At 46.9% G+C, this 23,223-nt stretch overlaps 2 protein-coding genes and 1 pseudogene across 4 annotated transcripts in view; 2 read left to right on the top strand and 1 right to left on the bottom strand.

Moving 5' to 3' along the window:
* LOC140702905 (uncharacterized) overlaps positions 1-21,943 on the top strand; it is a 43,140-nt gene extending 21,197 nt beyond the window's left edge. The window contains exon 4 of the mRNA XM_078382596.1: positions 17,309-21,943. Within this exon, the coding sequence (XP_078238722.1) occupies positions 17,309-20,507 (3,199 nt within the window). The 3' untranslated portion in view covers positions 20,508-21,943. The remainder of the gene's footprint in view (positions 1-17,308) is intronic.
* LOC140702929 (uncharacterized) overlaps positions 1-23,223 on the bottom strand; it is a 547,856-nt pseudogene that overhangs the window by 373,720 nt on the left and 150,913 nt on the right. The window lies entirely within an intron of this gene.
* The window catches only part of LOC140702944 (uncharacterized), a 540,061-nt gene that overhangs the window by 390,104 nt on the left and 126,734 nt on the right, over positions 1-23,223 (top strand). The window lies entirely within an intron of this gene.

The raw sequence follows: 23,223 nt of genomic DNA, 5'->3' as shown, positions 1-23,223 counted from the left end.
AAGTTTGATACTGTTGTTTACATGTTTTATTGATGTATTGAGTTTATTGTTGTATTGTATAATTCTTTTTTTCTCTTTAATTATATTAAGTTATTAGTTCTTTTTTTATTCTTCTTTCTAGTTTTCCTTCTCGTCATGGATTGGAGGGCCCGCCTTCCCAGCGGGGGGCCACAAAACATCTCTGTCATCACGGGTAGAGGGCGATATGGCGTTGGCTCCTTCCCTACTCGTGTTAGAAGAACAAGGGACAGATGTTTAAAGGCTGTTCCTTGTTCTGAGATGGAGACCAACCTCCAGTGCCGAGGTAGTCAGACCAGCCAACCCTCTACTCTACGGCTGGTGTTGTTGAACGCCAGGTCTGTATCTAACAAAACCCAGCTAATTTACGATCTTATTCTGGAGGAAGATGCAGACCTGGCCTGCATAATCGAAACATGGATTGGTGGAGAGGGGGGCCCCCCTCTAGCTCTCATCTGCCCGCCCGTTTATGCTGTCCAACACCAGGGTAGACTAGAGGGTCGGGGGGGGAGTCGCCATCGTTTATAAATCCACCCTGGAAGTAATTAGGCGCTCCTCGGTGGTAAAACCAGGTCTTGAGGCTCTCCACGTGTGGATCGGGGCCAGGGACGGTATTGGGATCTTGCTGGGTTACCGTGCTCCCCACGACCCAGCCACTTCCCTACCGGAGCTGGTGGACTTTGTCTCCGTGGCACTGTTGGATTCCCCGAGATTATTGGTCTTGGGGGACTTCAATGTGCATGCGGGGGCAGAGCCCGCTGGACCAGCTCTTGAGTTCTTGGAGACCATGGCCTTCTTGAACATGTCCCAACATGTCAACGGCCCTACGCACGTGGGCGGCCATACATTAGATTTGGTTTTTTCCACCAATGGGAGTGAGAGTGGACCGATGGTGACTGACCTTGAGTCGGTCCCCTTGTCATGGTCGGATCACCACCTAATAAAATGCTTCCTCAAGATGGCCCTCCCCCCTCGCAGGGAGCAGGGATCTATTGTCATGGTCCGCCCTCGAAGGCTACTGGATCCGATTGGATTCCAGGATGCCATGAGAGGGGTTACGGCTGACCTGGCTGGCGCTCCTGTCGAGGCCCTGGTTGACGGCTGGCTCACCGCCGCGACTAGTGCCGTTGACACGATCGCACCTAAACGCCCTCTCCGCCGCAGAGATCGCCCAGCGCCCTGGTTTAACCAGGATCTTCGGGTGTCGAAGTGGGTCAGGAGACGGCTGGAGCGCAAATGGAGAAAGGACCCGACGGTTTTCAATCGTATAGCTGTTAAGGTCGCAACTAACCTTTACCAGTCTAAGGTAAAGGCTGCCAGTAGAACTTACCTCGCTAACTGGATAAGTGAGGCATCCAACCAGCAGGCGGAACTATTCCGTATAGTACGTGACCTATCCGGAGTTGGCCCGGGAGATAGGCCTCCCCCTAGTCTTACCCTGGACCAATTTGCAGCATTTTTAAAATCCAAAGTGGAGGCCATCCGCCGGGATCTCGCTCCTTTTTTGAATACAGTGAGTCGAGTTGAGATGTCCAGCGCTCCGTCTTGCCCGGTGTCTTTTGACTCTTTTAAGCCCGTATCGCCCGACACTGTGGCCAGGACGCTTGATCGCTGTCGTGCCACCACCTCTTTGGACCCCTGCCCAGCCTGGCTAATCAAGGCAGCCAGGCCCTCAACAACGGAATGGGCTACTGCAATAATTAATGGGTCTTTCCTTGAGGGTAGATTTCCCTCTGCCCTCAAGGAAACACTCATTAGGCCCATAAGAAAGAAACCCAGTTTGGCGGCGGACGAAATTGGCAACTATAGGCCCGTCGCCAATGTTTCTTTCTTAAGCAAGGTAGTCGAGAGGGTGGTAGCCGATCAGCTCCAGGCGTTCCTGGATGAAACAGATGCCCTGGATCCATTCCAGTCGGGCTTCAGGCCGCGCCATGGGACAAAAACGGCATTGGTCGCCCTGTGTGATGACTTATTGAGGGAGGCCGACAGGGGCAAAGTGTCTCTGTTGGTCCTCCTCGATATCTCAGCGGCCTTTGATACCATTGACCATGGTATCCTCCTGGGGAGGCTCGCCGAGTTGGGGATAGGTGGCCGGGCTTTTGCTTGGCTCCATTCCTTCTTGGAGGACCGTCCCCAGAGAGTACAGCTTGGGGAGAATGTTTCGGCCCCGTGGTGCCTTAATTGTGGGGTCCCACAGGGGTCGATCATCTCCCCAATGCTGTTTAATATCTACATGAGGCCGCTGGGAGGGGTCATCAGGAGGTGTGGAGCGCAGTGCCATCAATATGCGGATGACACACAGCTCTACATCTCCTTTTTTCCAACTGCAGGAGATGCCGTTCTGTCCCTTCGGCGTTGCCTGGAGGCTGTACAGGAATGGATGCAGGAGAACGGGCTGAGGCTGAACCCGGACAAGACAGAGGTACTGAGGGTGGGCGCCCCCACACCTGGGGACATGGGAAACTCCCTCATTTTTGGGGGGGTGACCCTGCCCGCCAGGGATGGGGTCCGTAGCTTGGGTGTCCATCTTGACCCGGCGCTCACCATGGAGACCCAGGTGGCGTCCGTGGTCCGTTCCGCTTTTTTCCATCTCAGGCGGATAGCCCAGCTGCGGCCCTACCTTGATGTGGGGTCTCTCACCACTCTGGTGCATGCGCTTGTAGTCTCGAGATTAGACCACTGTAATGCGCTCTACGTGGGGCTACCTTTGAGATTGCTGTGGAAACTACAGGTGGTGAAGAATGTGGCGGCCAGACTACTCAGTGGGCTGAGAAGATACCAACATATCTCCCCCACTCTGGCCGCATTGCATTGGCTGCCCATCCGATTCCGCATCGACTTCAAAGTCTTGATGCTTACTTACAAAGCCCTAAACGGTTTAGGACCTCGATACTTGGCGGAACGCCTTCTCCCACCTAGATCTACCCGTGTCACTCGCGCGAGCCAGGAGATAAGGCTGAGGAGCCTAACGCCGAGAGAGGCCCGAAAGGAAAAGACCAGAAACCGGGCCTTCTCAGCGGTGGCTCCTCGCCTTTGGAACAACTTGCCCCCTGAGATTCGCGCGGCTCCCTCGCTGGGCATTTTTAAGAAACAACTAAAAACATTGATGTATAGGCGGGCCTTCCCAACAGAAAACCCTTGACGATCTTTTTTCTTATTCTGTTCTTTATTTTTTTTTATTTACGTTTCTGCTGTAAAGTTTTAAAATTACATTATTGTTTTTACTGTAAGCCGCCTAGAGTGGTCTAATATGATCAGATAAGCGGGATAGAAATAAAATAAATAAATAAATAAATAAATGGTCATCTTAGGTTACATCAAAGGACCCACACTAGGAACCTTCAGGATCTGTCCTTCCAGTGAGCACTCAGGGTTGATTTCCTTCAGAATGGATAGGTTTGTTTTCCGTGCAGTCTACAAGACTCTCAAGAGCCTTCTCCAGCACCACAGTTCAAAAGCAAAAATTCTTTGCCTGTCAGCTTTATGGTCCAGCTCTCACTTCCCTACATCAGTACAGGAAAAACTATAGCTTCGACTACTCGGACTTTGGTCGGCATGGTGATGTCTCTGCTTTTTAAGATGCTGTCTAGGTTTATAATTGCTTTCCTCGCAAGTAGCAGGTGTGTTTTAATTTTGTGGCTGCTGTCGCCATCTGCAGCAATCATGGAGCCCAATAAAGAACAATTGGTCATTGCCTCTGTATCTTCCCCTTCTATTTGACAGGAAGTGATGGGACCAGTGGCCCTGATCTTAGTTTTTTTGACCGTTTTTTGCGCTCTCCTCTTTCACCGTCATTAGGAGGTTCTTTAATTCCTCCTCACTTTCTGCCATCAGAGTGGTATCATCTGCATATCAGAGGTTGTTGATAGTTCTTCCAGCAGTCTTGATTCCAGTTTGGGATTCCTCCAGTCCAGCCTTTTGCATGATGTATTCTGCATATAAGTTAAATAAGCCGGGGGACAATATACAGCCTTGTACTTTCCCAATATTGAACCAATCAACCATTGCTTCCTGTCCCATATATAGATTTCTCAGGAGATACATGAGGTGGTCAGGCACTCCCCTTTCTTTAAGAACCTGCCATAGTTTGCTATGGTTTTACACAGGCAAAGCAAAGCAAAGCAAAGCGTGTTGCTTATATACTGCCCCATATTGCTTCAAACGCTTTCTGGGTGGTTTACAAGTTATTTATGCAGGCTACACATTGCCCCCCCCCAACAAGCTGGGTACTCATTTTACCGACCTCGGAAGGATAGAAGGCTGAGTCAACCTTGAGCCGGCTACCTCGGACTGAACCCCAGGTCAAAGGCTTTTGCACAGTCAATGAAGCAGAAGGAGATGTTTTCCTTTTGTTGGAAAGCTTGGGGGAAGCTAAAAGGTAGATAAATATATGTAGATATAAATTCCAGAAAGGTTAATGAAAAATAATAATATTAGATGCTTTGGCTCTTATGGTTTATATATAGAGCTTAAATATGAGTGAGTCACCATATTGATTATATAGACAAGATTAGACTTACAATGTCTTTTTACCTGTAAAAGTGGGGATCTTACAGAAATGTATTGAGCTGGCCTGGAGCTTCTGTGTGGGGAGGTGTGTATGGTTAAGCTACCTTTATGATGAAATTAGAATTGCTTATGATGACTTCTGGTTAGAGGTGTACGCAGGTGAAAGAATATAAAGAGACTTTATAGATAGCACTTTAAAAGCCAGGAAAAAGAATGAAAGAAATGAATTCCTAGATCCACAAGGCTGTAAATAATTAAAAATTCCTGATTTATACATGGAGCAAAGAAATATAATAAAAATGGGGAAGTTACTTGTTGAACGTCTTCAATGGTTAATAAGTATAGGTAATGCTTAGATTACATATTCTGATCACAATTATTTAGAAGGTATTGATGATGAATTAGAAACATGAAGATACTAAGTAACTTATGAACTATAATTGGTCTATGCAACTAAGAATGGCTTGAATATAAGATCAATACAGGTTTAAGTTTATATATTAGACAATTTATTTATGTTAATCTTTAGGGTTTATGTAGTCAGATTTATATATTAAATGGATATGGTCTAAAGATGCTTAGTAGGGCAATATGGTTAATGTAGTCAGGTTTATATGTTAGATGGATATATTCTCCCCACATATATGTTTTGTGTTTGTTTTGTATGTTTGTGTATAATAAAAAGAAAAAGAAAAATGTGATTGGCTGACTAACGAATTGAATCAGATTAAAGAAGAAGTTTTTTTAAAACCTAATCAATAAATTAAAAATCAATAAGTCACCGGGCCCAGATGGCATCCACCCAACTGTTATTAAGGAACTGAGAAATGAAGTTGTTGAATTCTTAACTAAGATATACAACTTGTCATTTAAAACAGTCCATTCATTTTGTTTTACTTGTGAGTAGACTCTGCTATTTTTGTTCACATTGGAGGCCCATATTTCTACCAATGGGGAATATCTACACCCCGAGAAGCTGGAAATAGATTTTCTGTCATTGGCAGGCTTCACTTCTCTCTCTCTCTCTCTCTCTTCCTTCCTTTTTCACATGTGGTTTTTTCTAGCAGCATCAGAAGTGGGTCTGTATAATTCTGATTCTTCTCTTTGCGACCTGGTGGGGAAAGGAAAGGAAAGGGGAGGGCCTCTCACTGGGGAACCAGCCAAGGGTTGGGCTCTGTCTCCGAAGGTCAGGAGAAAGGAAGGGCCCTCGTGGCTGCCCCAAGGCCAGCAGATGGAGGGTGGGGTGGGGAGTTCTTGTGGCCCTTCCATCGCCATGAGTATTGTTATAAATCCCGGCTGAGCCCTCGGATCCTGTCCTAGAGAGATCGGCTGCTCGAAGTCATGGGAGTTTCCCCTCTTGGCTCAGGCCTTTCTTGGCTTTTCTCAGCCCGGGGATCCCTTGTTGTTTCTTCTGGCCGGCATCAGGGCCAGAGCCAGCCTCAAGGGAGGCTGGGTGGATCTCAGGCCAGGAACGGACGGACTTTGGGGCACCCAGAACCGGGGGGGGGGACGACGACGACAAGGGAACGCCTCTTCCCTTTTGACTTAGAAGGCCAAGCTCTCCAGTTGTCGCAGGGGCACTCCTCTGGGGAACCAGCTGCCGCCATCATCATCCTGTTGAAGAACAGGCATGATTGGACTTTTGGAACCCTCTGTTTACTTGTCTGGCAAAAAAAAAAATTTAATTGCTGGAATTGAACAGGGCAACTTTTCCTGACCCTTTCTTTGCTGTGTCTCTTTTCGTCCAGAAAGTGGCAAAGATGATGAAACATTATTAAGGAGTGACCCAAAATCTGAATCGTGCTTTGCTTTTTTCTGTCTTGGTAAGCGTTACTTCATTTTTTAAAAAAAAGCTTAAAAATTACCTCTCTTTAGTGTCAGGATGTCCCTTAGAGAAGGAAAGTTATTCATTAGAATAAATGAACCACTAGGGCTGAACGTAAAGAACAATGATTGACGGCAGAATTATTTTGCTTCCAGCTACAAGCAAAAATAAAACAGAAAATGATATGGAACATTTCAAGAAACATTCTAGTAGCTGTCATTGTAGAAGAGGCAGCCCTGTTCGTCCGCACAAGCGTTATCCGGCAAAATCCAAAGAAACAAAACAAAACAAGGCACAAATGTATGGCACCTTATCGGCTAACCATTATATTTTGATGTGAGCCTTTGTGGACGTGCCCACTTGATCAGACATACGGAAACGGAGTGAAAAATAACGGGTGAAATAGTCCGTTTCATAACAGAGCACAGCTGAGAATAAAGCTGGAGGCAGAACCCGGGGGGGGGGGATCCTGCGACCAGGGATCAGAGCTGGCAGGGGTTTGACAGGGAACAGAAAGGAAGGAAAGGGAGGAAGGAAGGAAAAGCCTTCATCTGGAGGAAGGAGGAGAAAAGAAAGAAAGAAAGAAAAGAAAGAAAGAAAGGGGAGAGACCCCGGAGACCGAGGGCAGATCCGTGGACTCGCCCAGCTACCTTTCAGGGAACACCAAATGAAGGGAAAGGGCATGAAATCCCTCCTGCCACTGCTTAGTTTCTTCTTCTTCTTCTTCTTCTGGTTTTTGGATTGTTTCGGTCTATTTATTGAGGATTTTAATTTTATTGCCTTTTTTTTTTTTACTGTAGACTGTGCGCAGAGTAGCTCCGTCTAGGTGGGGGGGGGGTATAAAAGCTAAACAAATACTAGACAAGGGGATCAAAGCAAAAAGGCCAAAGGGAGGATGGAGGGAAGAGATGCTTCAGTTGTGGGGATCTGCAGATGTTTGTGCAACGTTTGTCTTTGTGCCCGAGTGTGACACGGTGTGTGTGTGCACGCAAGGCGTGTCAAACGGGCGGCCCTGTGGGGAAGAAGCCTTGAGAGAACCGGAGCAGCGAGAAGAGGTCTAAAAGGAAGTCGAAGTCTAACGTGTCCATCATCCTCCTTGGAGGTCTCGAGCAGAAAGCTCTTTCCCCTCTCACGCAGTACCAGAACCGTCAGGGGACCTCCACTCCGATGGGGTGGTGCTGGAGTAAGAACCGAGGAAATAGTCCTTGACTTGGCATGTTAGCCTGTGGAACTCCTTGCCACAGGATGTGGTGTCCAGTAGGGCCTCCCAGGGAGCGAGGTGCCCCTTGCCCCTGAGCCCCCCCCAACGGCTCCCTCCTTGCCCCCCTTCAGGGAAAAAGGCAGGGGGGGACAGAGGGGGGGGGTTGGCGGCGGATCGTGGCCTGGAGGGCGGGAAAGCAGCGGCCGTTTCATTCCCCCCCCCAAATAGGCTCCTCCTGCCCATTCTCCCCCCCTCTGGTCCACCAGGGGGGCATTGGATGGGGGGCAGAGGAGTCGTCTGTGTGTGTGTGTGTGTGTGTGTGTGTGTGTGTGTGTGTGTGTGTGTGTGTGTGTGTGTGTGTGTGTGTGTGTGTGTGTGTGTGTGTGTGTGCGCGCGCGCGCGTGCACCCATAGGCAGCCCCCCGCCCCCTATTTTTTTGAGGAGTGGGGGGGATAGGAGGGGGCCCAAGTAAGTAGGGCTTGGAAGGGAGGGGCAGAAGACAAGGGGCTGGCTGGGAGGGAAGGAGGGATGTGGATGATGAGGATGATATTTCATGTCTATGGCAGCCAAGGTGGTTGCTGATGCTGCCCCTGCAAGGGAGGGAAGTTCCTAGAACGCCAACCAGGCCCTGACCTGAACCCAGACCCTGACCCTCCATCCCACCCCCTTCTCTTCCCACCCAGAGCAATGGGGGGGGGCAGGAGAGCCCCTGGGGGGGAAGAGAGGGGCTGCCCCTTTCCTACACTGGGAAAAGTGACTGTGTGTGTCTGTGTGAGATTTACTGCTGCTGGTTTTAGGTTTATAAAAATATTCCCAGGAAATTGTCTGAATCTCCTCTTGGTTTCCAGGAAGAGACTTTCTTAGAGGCAGGAAATTCAGTCATTAGATTCTTAATTAGCTTAGAATTCATTCATTCAGAATTACTTTCCTCTTTGCTTCTTTATGTCTTTCTGCTTTCGTTGGCGCAGGGGATGGTGGTCAGCTAGATGGCCTGACCTTGGGGGCCGGAGAGGCTGAGCGAAGGTCCGCCTGCAAGGTCTTAAAAAGCAATCGGAAGTTGTGTGTCATCATCACACGGGGGGTGCCGGACCATCACATTCTTCTGGCTGGGCGCTTTGCAGTTTTTCATGCCTCAGTGAAATAGTACGGGGAATTAATGGAAACCTGAAACACTCCACAGGCTGAGAGTCAGAGGGGTTGAACAGGAGTCTCCCCCCCCCCCCAGCACCCCTGCCATTCACAGAGTGACACCACGTGAGGGAACATCCCAGAATCTGACTCCCCTTTTTCATCAAGTGACCACTCCTCCCCCAGACACAAAGCCATGGTCAGGGCTGTGAAGGGCAAAGAGCAGAAGAGGGTCTCCCACAGAGTCCAGGGGTCCCCAACCTTGGGCCTCCAGAGGTTCTTGGACTGTAACTCCCAGAAGCCTTCACCATCGTCTATGCTGGCCAGGATTTCTGGGAGCGGAAGTACCAAGAACATCCGGAGGCCCAAGGTTGGGGGGGGACCCCCTGCTGTAGACCCCCTGGACGGCTGCCTTGGGTGGTTGCCAACCTTCAGCCACCCTTTGCTCTGTCTGGCTTGGCCTCCTTTTTCCTGCTGGCAAGGCGGGCACGAGATTGTGCAGCATTTTTGGGCTATTTCCTGGCTTTTGGAATTGTAGGTATAGGAGCACACAATCCCCCCCCCCCCCAATTCATAAACTGGAGGTATTTTTTAAAGAATTGAATTCTCCAGATTGTCAAAAAGACAAAGGCTTCTATGCTAAGGGTAAGTTTTTGGTTTTATCCATCTGAGAAGGCTCCAGAATTATTTGTTTTTATTTTTCTCTCCCAAGGACGAGGTGAGACTCAGCTGATGCTCTCCGGCATTGCTCTGGATGAAAAGACAAGAATCAAACTCCGAAGCCCCCCAAAAACTTGAATGACAGGTGAGATCAATTTCATTCTTTGGGACCAGAAGCACCCCTGTGTTTGTTTATTTATTAAACAGTAATCCTATGATTAGCACGCTGCTAATACTGAATTACATCAGTATTTCAGAGAATTTTAGCCCAATTGCAGGAAGCATCAGGAGCATTTGGAGAACACCTTCTACCAGACCTTCCATGGTGCCTGGTGAGGGCAAAAGGGGACACCGAGATGGGGCGTGACAGTGCAAAGGAGACCGAGTTGGTGTGAAATCCCCATATTCTGAGGTTCACTTTGAGTCTCTTCTGTCAATTTCCTTCTGTCGCCCCGTTCTGGAGACCTCTGGTTTGTGAAAGGAAGCACACACTCTCAGTTCTATGGCTGAGTGTGGGTTCGAACCCGGCTTGTGTGGGTCCCAGTTTTACTGTCTGCAGCAGTGCCTCTATGAACATGTGCAGAGTTTTTTTGGTTCCCAGTCCTGCTTGGCTCAACCCTGTGGTCACCAAGAGCAGGTGCTGTTGGTAAGATTCCAACCCTGGACAGGCTAGCATGGGGCCTCCTTGGAATTTCTCCTTTCCTCTTTTGGGATCCAAGAGGGTGAAGTGAAGAATTCACTCCTGCATGTGGGGATTCTTGGAGAGGGAAAGATGGAGGAGAGCAAAACCACAAAATGTTTCATTTTATATTCCTTTATCTTTTGACTTATCTCGTTCCTCAACCTATCCAAATTCATTTTAATTTCATCTTGTAAATTCCAAGTGATCTTTACTTTGGGAAGAAAGTAAATGAAAAAGCAAAGGCTGAGGAGGTCTGTTCCGTGCACACGGGGTTTGGTGGTCGGGTGGGTGAGCTTTCCTTCATTGGGGCCAACTGTGAAATTCCAGTCTGGTGTGTAAGCTTTGGAGACCTCCAGAACTCTTCATCAGCCTCAATAGTGTTTATGTCGGAGTGGCACAGTTTTTTAGCAGCGCCTGTTGCCGAAGCTCCTTGTTTATTTATTTATTTATTTATTTATTTATTTATTTATTTATTGGACTTATATACCGCCCCATAGCGCTACAAGCACTCTCCGGGCGGTTTACAATTTTAATTATAAAGGCTACACATTATTTTTTATTTTTATTTATTTGATTTGTATCCCGCCCATCTGGTAGGTCAATACCACTCTGAGCGGCTGTTCCAGTCCCAGCAGTCAAGAAAATCAGGCAGACTTCTAGTCTATTGCCATTTATATACAGCAGCAACAGCGTAACACTCCACAACCCTCTACATGAGCCAAGAGAAAGACGTCATTACCTGGTGGCCATATAGACTATCCCACACTGTCCAGTCAGTTGTCAGAGGCCTGACATGATCATCATCCTTAAGATGTGTATTCCCGTGTCCTTGTCGGGCACACCTGCTGACACTTTGTACGTGATCTCTGTGCCAAGTGTTCATGGCTGTAAAATTCAGGTTCTGTTTTATTTGGCTTATTTTATATAACCTGACAGTGTGAATGTGGGATATTGTACCTCTGTAGCTGTGATTCAAAAAAAAAAGGTCCAATGTGTTGCCAGCAGGAGAAAAAGTTGCCAGGCTTCCCATAGGAAAGGGCAGCCTGAATATTGACAGCAGGACTGGGAGCAGTGAAGATGGTCTACCCAGGACACCCTCTCTTCTGCTCCCTGCCATCCACACTTGGTGAAAAACAGCCCTGACCTTTGCCTTGGGTTTGGGAGAGAAGCGGTGGACTGTCAGACTGTCAGCTTCTGGGATTTCCCCTTGTGGGATTTCGCTCTGTGAATGGTAGTGATGCTGAGGGAGTCCTGCTCTACCTCTTGGCCTCTGGAGTGTCTCTGGGTTCCATGGTTTCCCGTACTATTTCCCACCATTACAAAATGGGGGATACCTGGCTCAGCATTATTAGGAGCGGGAAGGACCTTGGAATCATCTTAGATCACAAGATGAGCAAAAAGTGTGATGTGGCTGCAAAAAAGGCCAGTGCTATTTAGGCTGCATTAAGAGAGGGAGAGTCTCGACTTCCGGCTTGATGTTGCGACGAGACAGCAGGAGGAGGACAGAGCTCTGTCCCTCTGGGCTGAATTCTGACCCTGTTTGGGACACCATAGGGTGTCGGAACCACCCTGGAGGGGTGGTGAACTGGGGGGGAAGCCTGTTGATCATGGGGGGGGCGGCCACCCCATTTGATCCAGGAAACTCCCTAATCAGCCAACGGGCAGAAACAAGCAGCTTCGGCTGGCTTGCAAGTCGCTGGCAGCCAGCCATGAGAAGCAACACCAGCATCTGGCATCGCTGTTTTCCATCGGGTGAGATATTTCTTTACAAATAATTGCCTACGTACCCCTGGAAGAAATAATTTCTATATATAGGGGGGAGGAAGAATTGCTATCTTATCTCAGTAACTTATAAAAGCGGCAAAAAATCTGGTGAGAGGGATAGCTGAAGAAAATAACATTTTTAAAAATATACTTCAAGAATATTACAATTTTGTGTTATAAGCTTAAGAGAATTCTCCTGCTAGCAAAGTCCGGACATTGTTTTGATTACGGAAACTTGTTTGGCATGGATCCCAGGAGAGGTGGCCTTGAACATTCAGCTATTGTTTAAGTCTGAGAATCTGTTTGCTTCTTCTTGATTTTTTTTTCTTCTTGCTCCTGGCTGGGGGAATTAACCCTAAAATGGACTTTTTAAAAACTGTTCCTTGGACATTCCTAAATCTGTGAAGTTAGGCCATCAGGCCACGGATACAAATATTGTACCCTGGTATTTGGGGGTCCGAAATTGGTTCGGGCCTACCTAGCCAAGCAGACCTTTTGAAATGACTCAGGGGACTTTGAATATCTGTGTATAGCAGGAACAGAATGGCACAACAAGGAGAATTTTGGAATGAAATAAAATCTACTCTTCAAACAATATTAGTAACAGTGAGATCCCACTATCAAGAAGCAAAACTATTTTATCAACATCAGGAGAAGGACAGTTTACAAACAACGGAACAATGAAGGAGGAAATGAGAATATTCCAGATGATGTATGCCAATCAAAGCAGGAGCATGAGAGGAGAGTACCAAGGGAAGATAAAGAGATAACAACAGCAAAAATAACCAAAAAAAGCCTGGAAGGTCCATTGAAGATAGACCAAGTACACAAAGAATTAGTGGACATAAACCATATGTATAAAATAGATTCAGAGGATATGAAAGATGGTAGAATGCTTAGAGATACAGAAATACCAAATGAGAAAAGAGAAATCACACTGGGCCATGGATGTGGGACCATTTTCAATGAGAATGTCATCAGAGGATATTGAGAATATTATATAATATGAGAGAAATATTATGATAGTAGTCATACTATATATTAAAACTTGTACATGAATGGTTTGAATGTTTAAAAGATGTTTGGAACTTCGGGGGACAACCGGGAAGATATTCTGATGTAAAAAATAAATAATTGTAAGCAAGTATGTAACACGATGCTTGACAAGCATAAATAATATAGATAGATTGAAAAACTAATAAAATGTATATTAAAAAAGAGAGAGGGAGAGTCTCCAAATCCCATGAGGTGCTAGTTCCCTGCTCCTTGGTCAATCTAATCCTCCTTGTTTCTGATATTAATACCAGTACTTTTTATTAATCCTTGCTTTTTCATCTCCATTTCAAAATCTGGTAATTATGTTTTGCCAGTCTGTCAAATCTTTCTTTATTGGTTTCATCGTAAAGAAAAAATACTTTTACGTAGTAACCCTTTGTCACACATTACATAGTACATCAAATTAGGCTTTCCTTACTACCCTCTCTTACAAATTATCTTCCATATTTCCATCATATCTTTCTCCGTTTTGTCTAATATATGTTTATGTTGTAAAATGTCAAGAAAACTTTTGATACGTGGACACAAACAGTGGCCTTGATGGAAGCATAGATGTTGCCCCTCTGGAAGGAATGAGAGAGAGCTGACAGAAACTCCGTGCTTTGTCTTTCTCTCCGGATGCAAAAACCTATGACAGGCAAATGTAATTATAAAAATAGGTAAAGGTAAAGGTAAAGGTTCCCCTTGACAATTTTTGTCCAGTCGTGTTCGACTCTAGGGGGTGGTGCTCATCCCCGTTTCCAAGCCATAGAGCCAACGTTTGTCCGAAGACAATCTTCCGTGGTCACATGGCCAGTGCGACTTAGACACAGAACGCTGTTACCTTCCCACCGAGGTGGTCCCTATTTATCTACTTGCATTTGCATGCTTTCGAACCGCTAGGTTGGCGGGAGCTGGGACAGGCGACGGGCGCTCACTCCGTCGTGTGGATTCGATCTGACGACTGCTGGTCTTCTGACCCTGCAGCACAGGCTTCTGCGGTTTAGCCCACAGCGCCACCACATCCCTAATTATAAAAATACTTTGTATTTAAACATTTAACTTAAATAGCTTAACTTCAGCATAACAGTGTGTACAGAGCATGTAATGACTGTTTGCTCACGAACCCACTGTCAGCCTGACCGCCCTTAAGCAAAGGTGCAGCAACAAATGCTCCTACCTGAGCTTCTTTTATACAGACTTCAGCCCCTTCAGGGGTCTGGCTGACCTACACGTAGTTTGTTTCTTCAGCTTTCCTATTTTTTATTATTTATTTATTTTATTTTATTTCTACCCCACCTATCTATAGCTGCCCAGAGTAGTATAATATACCAGATGGATGGGATATAAACCAAATCAATCAAATAAATAAATAAATAAATATCTGGTCAAACAACCACTCCTATGTGAGTATGTTGAAGACTTTATTATTTGATCTGTTTATATTAAGTTACAGGTTTTTCCCCTCCCCTTTCTCTTATTTCTCCCTCTCTTGGTTCTCTTTCTCTTCCCCTTCTCCCCCTTCGTTCGGTCATGGAATGGAAGGCCTGCCCTCCAAGCGAGGGGCCCCAAAACATCTCTGTGGTCACGGGTAGGGGAAGATATGGCATTGGCCCCGTCCCTGCTCGTGTTAGAACAACGGATAGATGCTTAAAACCTGTTCATTGTTCTGAGACGGTGTCCAACCCCCAGTATCGAGGTAGCCAGTCCAGTCGTCCATCCACTCTGCTCCTGGTGTTGTTGAATGCCAGGTCTGTATCCAACAAGGCCCAAGTAATTTATGATCTTATCTTGGAGCAGGATGCAGACCTGGCATGAATAACCGAAACATGGATTGGCGGAGAAAGGGGCCCTCCCCTAGCACTCCTCTGTCCGCCCGGTTATGCTGTCCAGGGTAGACTGGAGGGTCGGGGGGGGAGTTGCCATTGTCTATAAATCCAACCTGAGGTCACTAGGCGCTCCTCAGTGGTAAAACCGGGTCTTGAGGCCCTCCACGTGTCGGTTGGGGCCAGGGATGGTATTGGGATCTTGCTGGGCTATCGTGCTCCCCGCGACCCAGCCATTTCCCTACTGTAGCTGGTGGACTTTGTCTCCGTGGCACTGTTGGATTCCCCAGGGCTATTGGTTTTGGGGGATTTCAATGTGCATGCGGGGGCAGAGACCTCCGGGCCAGCTCTTGAGTTCTTGGAGACCATGGCCTTCTTGAACATGTTCCAGCATATCAACGGCCCCACCCACGTGGGCAGCCACACACTTGACCTGTTTTTTTCCACTAATGGGAGTGAGAGTGGTCCGATGGTGTCTGACCTCGAGTAAGTACCCTTGTCATGGTCGGACCATCACCTAATAAAATGCATCCTCAAAATGGCTCTCCCCCCTCGCAGGGAGCATGGACCTATTGTCATGGTCTGCCTTCGAAGGCTACTGGATCCGGTTGGATTCCAGGATGCCATGAGAGGTGTCACGGCTGAACTGGCTGGCGCTCCTGTCGATGCTCTGGTTGACGGTTGGTTCTCAGCCGCAGCTAGGGCTGTAGACATGATCGCTCCTAAATGCCCTCTCTGCCATAGAGACCGCCCGGCGCCCTGGTTTAACCAGGATCTCCAGGCGTTGAAGCGGGTCAGGAGATGGCTAGAGCGCAAATGGAGAAAGGACCCGACGGATTTTAATTGGATAGATGTTAAGGTCACTACTAACCTTTATCTGGCCAAGGTAAAGGCTGCCAGTCGAGCATACTTCGCTAACCGGATAAGCGAAGCGTCCAACCAGCAGGCGGAGTTATTCCATATAGTACACGACCTATCCGGAGTTGGTCTGGGTGATGGGCCTCCCCCTAGTTTTTCACCGGACCAATTTGCAGCATTTTTAAAATCAAAAGTGGAGGCCATCCGCCGGGACCTCTCCCCTTTTTTGAATACAGTGAGTCGAGCAGAGATGTCCAGCGCTCCACCTTGCCCGGTGATTCTTGACTCCTTTCAGCCTGTCACGCCTGACTCTGTGGCCAGGGTGCTTGATCGCTGTCGTGCCACCTCCTCCTCCTTGGACCCTTGCCCGGCCTGGCTAATCAAATCAGCCAGGCCTTCAACAACGGAATGGGCCACGGCTATAATTAATGGGTCTTTCCTTGAGGGCAGATTTCCATCTGCCCTGAAGGAGACACTCATTAGGCCCATTAGGAAGAAACCCAGTTTGGTGGCGGAGGAAATTGGGAACTATAGGCCCATCGCCAATGTTTCTTTCCTAAGCAAGGTGGTCGAGAGGGTGGTGGCCGATCAGCTTCAGGCGCTCCTGGATGAAACAGATGCCCTGGATCCATTTCAGTCGGGCCTCAGGCGATCAGCTGGTAAAAAATCATCACTTTGCAATGATCGGTAAGCGAAACAGGGTACCGATCATCACAAAGTGATTTTTCCCCATAGGGAACATTGCAAAGCGATCACAAAAAGTTAATTGCTATGCGATTTCGTCATTAAACGGGGCACCCGTTAAGCAAGGCACCACTGTACTGTACTGTGGAGGAAATTTGCAAGTAAACCATGGAACGTTTCCTGTAAAACCTCAATTCTAATCAAATCCTATCCTTGTATTTCTGAGTAAGCTGGTTGGATAGTTCTGTGGTTTAAATATTTGGTTGCAGAACCAGAGGTTCACTGCTGTGTCTCCCATGGGTAAGGTCAGCCTGTGTGGCCCTTGGGAAACTGCAGGGTCCCAGAATCAGGGAATGGGGAATGACTTTTGAGTATTCTCTACCTAGAAAACCCCCCCCCCCAAAAAAAGGGCTGCCATCAGTCAGAATTGACTTGATGGCCCATGATTAATATTATTTCAGATAGTGGTTAATATTAATCAACTACAATATATTTTCCCATCCCTGTCCCTTTGGAAGTATCAGTTCAGGCAAGGTGAGTCCATGCTGTTTGTACAATACGGCTAATTTTTCAAATGTTGCCTGTAAAGCCTTCAGGAGACATATGCCTTTCAAAGGAGTCAAAGACAAACGAAACTCTTTGGTTTGACCTCCAGTTAGTTTCTGCTCTGTGCTATATTCTCAAAATATCTTCTTTGTTCTCTACAAGGTAACAAACTCGATGGCCAGAATTATACAGAGCCACTTCTTCTGGCCCTGAAAAGAGTCAAGGGTGAAGCCAGGAAGAAAAGCTTGGAAAAACCCATGAGCTAAAAGAGAAATGGCTTAAACTCCTGAAGTGTGAAGACAGCTTCAGACCAGTGCCGCTAGTTCAGATTAAAGAACTCACCCTGGGGAGAAATCATACAAAAACATGGAATGTGAAAACAGTTTCAGCAGGAGAAGAAATCTGCGTTCACATCAAACTCACACAGGGAAGAAACTGTACAAATGCATGGAATGTGGAAAGAGCTTTTGTGAGAATGGTCAACTTGGGAGACATCAAAGGACCCACACTGGGGAGAAACCACATAAATGCATGGAATGTGGAAAGAGCTTTAGTCAGAGTGGTCATCTTAGGGTACATCAAAGGACCCACACTGGGGAGAAACCACATAAATGCATGGAATGTGGAAAGAGCTTTTGTGAGAATGGTCAGCTTGGGAGACATCAAAGGACCCACACTGGGGAGAAACCACATAAATGCATGGAATGTGGAAAGAGCTTTAGTCACAATAGTCATCTTAGGGTACATCAAAGGACCCACACCGGGGAGAAACCACATAAATGCATGGAATGTGGAAAGAGCTTTGGTCAGAGTGGTCAGCTTAGGAGACATCAAAGGACCCACACTGGGGAGAAACCACATAAATGCATGGAATGTGGAAAGAGCTTTAGTCAGAGTGGTCATCTTAGGGTACATCAAAGGACCCACACTTGGGAGAAACCACATAAATGCATGGAATGTGGAAAGAGCTTTTGTGAGAATGGTCAGCTTGGGAGACATCAAAGGACCCACACTGGGGAGAAACCACATAAATGCATGGAATGTGGAAAGAGCTTTAGTCACAATAGTCATCTTAGGGTACATCAAAGGACCCACACCGGGGAGAAACCACATAAATGCATGGAATGTGGAAAGAGCTTTGGTCAGAGTGGTCAGCTTAGGAGACATCAAAGGACCCACACTGGGGAGAAACCACATAAATGCATGGAATGTGGAAAGAGCTTTAGTCAGAGTGGTCATCTTAGGGTACATCAAAGGACTCACACTTGGGAGAAACCACATAAATGCATGGAATGTGGAAAGAGCTTTTGTGAGAATGGTCAGCTTGGGAGACATCAAAGGACCCACACTGGGGAGAAACCACATAAATGCATGGAATGTGGAAAGAGCTTTAGTCGGAATGGTGACCTTAGATTACATCAAAGGACCCACACTGGGGAGAAACCACATAAATGCATGGAATGTGGAAAGAGCTTTAGTCAGAGTGGTCATCTTAGGGTACATCAAAGGACCCACACTTGGGAGAAACCACATAAATGCATGGAATGTGGAAACAGCTTTGGTGAGAATGGTCAGCTTAGGAGACATCAAAGGACCCACACTGGGGAGAAACCACATAAATGCATGGAATGTGGAAAGAGCTTTAGTTGGCATGGTGACCTTAGATTACATCAAAGGACCCACACTGGGGAGAAACCACATAAATGCATGGGATGTGGAAAGAGCTTTAGTCAGAGTGGTCATCTTAGGGTACATCAAAGGACCCACACTGGGGAGAAGCCACATAAATGCATGGGATGTGGAAAGAGATTTAGTCAGAGTGGTCATCTTAGGAGACATCAAAGGACCCACACTGGGGAGAAACCACATAAATGCATGGAATGTGGAAAGAGCTTTGGTGAGAATGGTCAGCTTAGGAGACATCAAAGGACCCACACTAGGGAGAAACCACATAAATGCATGGAATGTGGAAAGAGCTTTAGTCACAATAGTCATCTTAGATTACATCAAAGGACCCACACTGGGGAGAAACTACATAAATGCATGGAATGTGGAAAGAGCTTTCTTTCAAGTGGTCAGCTCAGGGTACATCAAAGGACCCACACTGGGGAGAAACCACATAAATGCATGGAATGTGGAAAGAGCTTTAGTCAGAGTGGTCATCTTAGGAGACATCAAAGGACCCACACTGGGGAGAAACCACATAAATGCATGGAATTGGGAAAGAGCTTTGGTGAGAATGGTCAGCTTAGGAGACATCAAAGGAACCACACTACGGAGAAACCACATAAATGCATGGAATGTGGAAAGAGCTTTAGTCACAATAGTCATCTTAGATTACATCAAAGGACCCACACTGGCGAGAAACTACATAAATGCATGGAATGTGGAAAGAGCTTTAGTCACAATAGTCATCTTAGGGTACATCAAAGGACCCACACTGGGGAGAAACCACATAAATGCATGGAATGTGGAAAGAGCTTTAGTCAGAGTGGTCATCTTAGGGTACATCAAAGGACCCACACTGGGGAGAAACCACATAAATGCATGGAATGTGGAAAGAGCTTTAGTCGGAATGGTGACCTTAGATTACATCAAAGGACCCACACTGGGGAGAAACCACATAAATGCATGGAATGTGGAAAGAGCTTTAGTCGGAATGGTGACCTTAGATTACATCAAAGGACCCACACTGGGGAGAAACCACATAAATGCATGGAATGTGGAAAGAGCTTTAGTCACAATAGTCATCTTAGGGTACATCAAAGGACCCACACTGGGGAGAAACCACATAAATGCATGGAATGTGGAAAGAGCTTTGGTCAGAGTGGTCAGCTTAGGGTACATCAAAGGACCCACACTGGGGAGAAACCACATAAATGCATGGAATGTGGAAAGAGCTTTAGTCAGAGTGGTCATCTTAGGGTACATCAAAGGACCCACACTGGGGAGAAACCACATAAATGCATGGAATGTGGAAAGAGCTTTAGTCAGAGTGGTGACCTGAGTAGACATCAAAGGACCCACACTGGGGAGAAACTACATAAATGCATGGAATGTGGAAAGAGCTTTAGTCACAATAGTCATCTTAGGGTACATCAAAGGACCCACACTGGGGAGAAACCACATAAATGCATGGAATGTGGAAAGAGCTTTCTTTCAAGTGGTCAGCTCAGGGTACATCAAAGGACCCACACTGGGGAGAAACCACATAAATGCATGGAATGTGGAAAGAGCTTTAGTCAGAGTGGTCAGCTTAGGAGACATCAAAGGACCCACACTGGGGAGAAACCACATGAATGCATGGAATGTGGAAAGAGCTTTAGTCAGAGTGGTCATCTTAGGGTACATCAAAGGACCCACACTTGGGAGAAACCACATAAATGCATGGAATGTGGAAAGAGCTTTTGTGAGAATGGTCAGCTTGGGAGACATCAAAGGACCCACACTGGGGAGAAACCACATAAATGCATGGAATGTGGAAAGAGCTTTCTTTCAAGTGGTCAGCTCAGGGTACATCAAAGGACCCACACTGGGGAGAAACCACATAAATGCATGGAATGTGGAAAGAGCTTTAGTCAGAGTGGTCAGCTTAGGAGACATCAAAGGACCCACACTGGGGAGAAACCACATAAATGCATGGAATGTGGAAAGAGCTTTAGTCAGAGTGGTCAGCTTAGGAGACATCAAAGGATCCACACGGGGGAGAAACCACATAAATGCATGGAATGTGGAAAGAGCTTTAGTCGGAATTTAAATACAAGGTTTTAAATACAAGATGGCGGACCGATAGCTGGTAGGAGTCTTTTCTCTCCACCACTTCGGTCTAGTCTTTTCTTTCCCTTTTCTCTTTTTGGTTGCTTTCTGCTTCACTCATTTTATTTTCACTTCACCTATCTTATTTTTACTTCATTTAGCCAACTCAGTTTATTTTTAGCTTATAATCTCTTTCTGTTTTCTGAGTTTCTCTCCTGGTTCCTGAGCTTCTCTTCTGGTTCCTGCGTTGCTGGGACTGCTCGGAGGTTGCCGAGAGAGCTGGAGGAGGCGGAGGGGAAGACCTGACCTTGGCCTGGCTTGTCAGGGAGGCAGAGTTTGGCGTCCCGGGAGCTTGTGCTGTGGCTGCGGGGGTTGGAAGAGCTTGCCTTTCGTTCTGAGGGGGCTGGAAGAGCTTAAGCCCTTGGAAAACCATCGTGCTTGGTGGGCCTGGCGCTGGGGGCCTTGGGAGACTAAGGCCCAGCATGGAAGGGTCTAGAAGAGCCTGCCGGTTCGAGAGCTAGAGCCCTGGAGGCCGTGGACACCGTTGGAAGGAGTTGGGTGAGCCTGTGCTTAGGAATCTGAGAGACTGAGAGACTAACTGAAGCCTGTGAAATCTGATACCGGCTGGCTGTGTTCTCTCTCAGGGCCTCTTGGAGAGCCAGATGGAACTGTGACTCTTTCCTATTATTTATGGCCAGAGAAGCCCAGTTTACAGCAGCAGACCCTGAAAGGAATTCCCCTTTCGACCCTATAACGCCGAGAGAGCCAGCACAGGTATCATGTCTTCAGTGGCTCTCTTCCTGTTCTCCCTCCTTGCAATGCTATATCAAGCTCTACCTCTGACTGTCTGGGTAGGGGTTGTTGCCCCCATGAATTTGAACTCATACCCAACAACCACTCTGAGGAAAATAAGACCTGCTGTTAGGGTGCTGCAAGACAGGACTAATTATATGGGGGGAGAAGCTTGGGTTTATTTTCTCTGCTTTTTCACTATATTAATTTTGTTGCTTTTTGTCTTATTTTGTTTTACTTTGTTTATTGTCATTAGCTTGCCCCATTCTATTTTTTGTTTAATCCATTTGAAGTAAATGCATATTTTAAATTTCAATATTATATTTATTTAAACTGTATAATTTGAATTTTATGGAATTTCTCTAATTTGGATATAACTATAATTGATGCCTATTGTAATTGTTTCATTGTTATTAATGTTTTTTCCCAGTTATTATTTGTGGGGGTTAATTATTTAGTTTTTGTGATTAATATTTTTATTATTTTATTTTATTATGTTATTATTATTTTTGTTTTTATTGTTTATTATTTTTGATTACTTATCTTAATTATTATTAAGTTTGATACTGTTGTTTACATGTTTTATTGATGTATTGAGTTTATTGTTGTATTGTATAATTCTTTTTTTCTCTTTAATTATATTAAGTTATTAGTTCTTTTTTTATTCTTCTTTCTAGTTTTCCTTCTCGTCATGGATTGGAGGGCCCGCCTTCCCAGCGGGGGGCCACAAAACATCTCTGTCATCACGGGTAGAGGGCGATATGGCGTTGGCTCCTTCCCTACTCGTGTTAGAAGAACAAGGGACAGATGTTTAAAGGCTGTTCCTTGTTCTGAGATGGAGACCAACCTCCAGTGCCGAGGTAGTCAGACCAGCCAACCCTCTACTCTACGGCTGGTGTTGTTGAACGCCAGGTCTGTATCTAACAAAACCCAGCTAATTTACGATCTTATTCTGGAGGAAGATGCAGACCTGGCCTGCATAATCGAAACATGGATTGGTGGAGAGGGGGGCCCCCCTCTAGCTCTCATCTGCCCGCCCGTTTATGCTGTCCAACACCAGGGTAGACTAGAGGGTCGGGGGGGGAGTCGCCATCGTTTATAAATCCACCCTGGAAGTAATTAGGCGCTCCTCGGTGGTAAAACCAGGTCTTGAGGCTCTCCACGTGTGGATCGGGGCCAGGGACGGTATTGGGATCTTGCTGGGTTACCGTGCTCCCCACGACCCAGCCACTTCCCTACCGGAGCTGGTGGACTTTGTCTCCGTGGCACTGTTGGATTCCCCGAGATTATTGGTCTTGGGGGACTTCAATGTGCATGCGGGGGCAGAGCCCGCTGGACCAGCTCTTGAGTTCTTGGAGACCATGGCCTTCTTGAACATGTCCCAACATGTCAACGGCCCTACGCACGTGGGCGGCCATACATTAGATTTGGTTTTTTCCACCAATGGGAGTGAGAGTGGACCGATGGTGACTGACCTTGAGTCGGTCCCCTTGTCATGGTCGGATCACCACCTAATAAAATGCTTCCTCAAGATGGCCCTCCCCCCTCGCAGGGAGCAGGGATCTATTGTCATGGTCCGCCCTCGAAGGCTACTGGATCCGATTGGATTCCAGGATGCCATGAGAGGGGTTACGGCTGACCTGGCTGGCGCTCCTGTCGAGGCCCTGGTTGACGGCTGGCTCACCGCCGCGACTAGTGCCGTTGACACGATCGCACCTAAACGCCCTCTCCGCCGCAGAGATCGCCCAGCGCCCTGGTTTAACCAGGATCTTCGGGTGTCGAAGTGGGTCAGGAGACGGCTGGAGCGCAAATGGAGAAAGGACCCGACGGTTTTCAATCGTATAGCTGTTAAGGTCGCAACTAACCTTTACCAGTCTAAGGTAAAGGCTGCCAGTAGAACTTACCTCGCTAACTGGATAAGTGAGGCATCCAACCAGCA

This window comes from Pogona vitticeps, chromosome Z (genome assembly GCF_051106095.1).
Source record: "Pogona vitticeps strain Pit_001003342236 chromosome Z, PviZW2.1, whole genome shotgun sequence".
Classification (NCBI taxonomy): domain Eukaryota; kingdom Metazoa; phylum Chordata; class Lepidosauria; order Squamata; family Agamidae; genus Pogona; species Pogona vitticeps.
The sequence above is the reverse complement of the archived record's forward strand: the minus strand, read 5'-3'. Positions and strand labels throughout refer to the sequence as shown.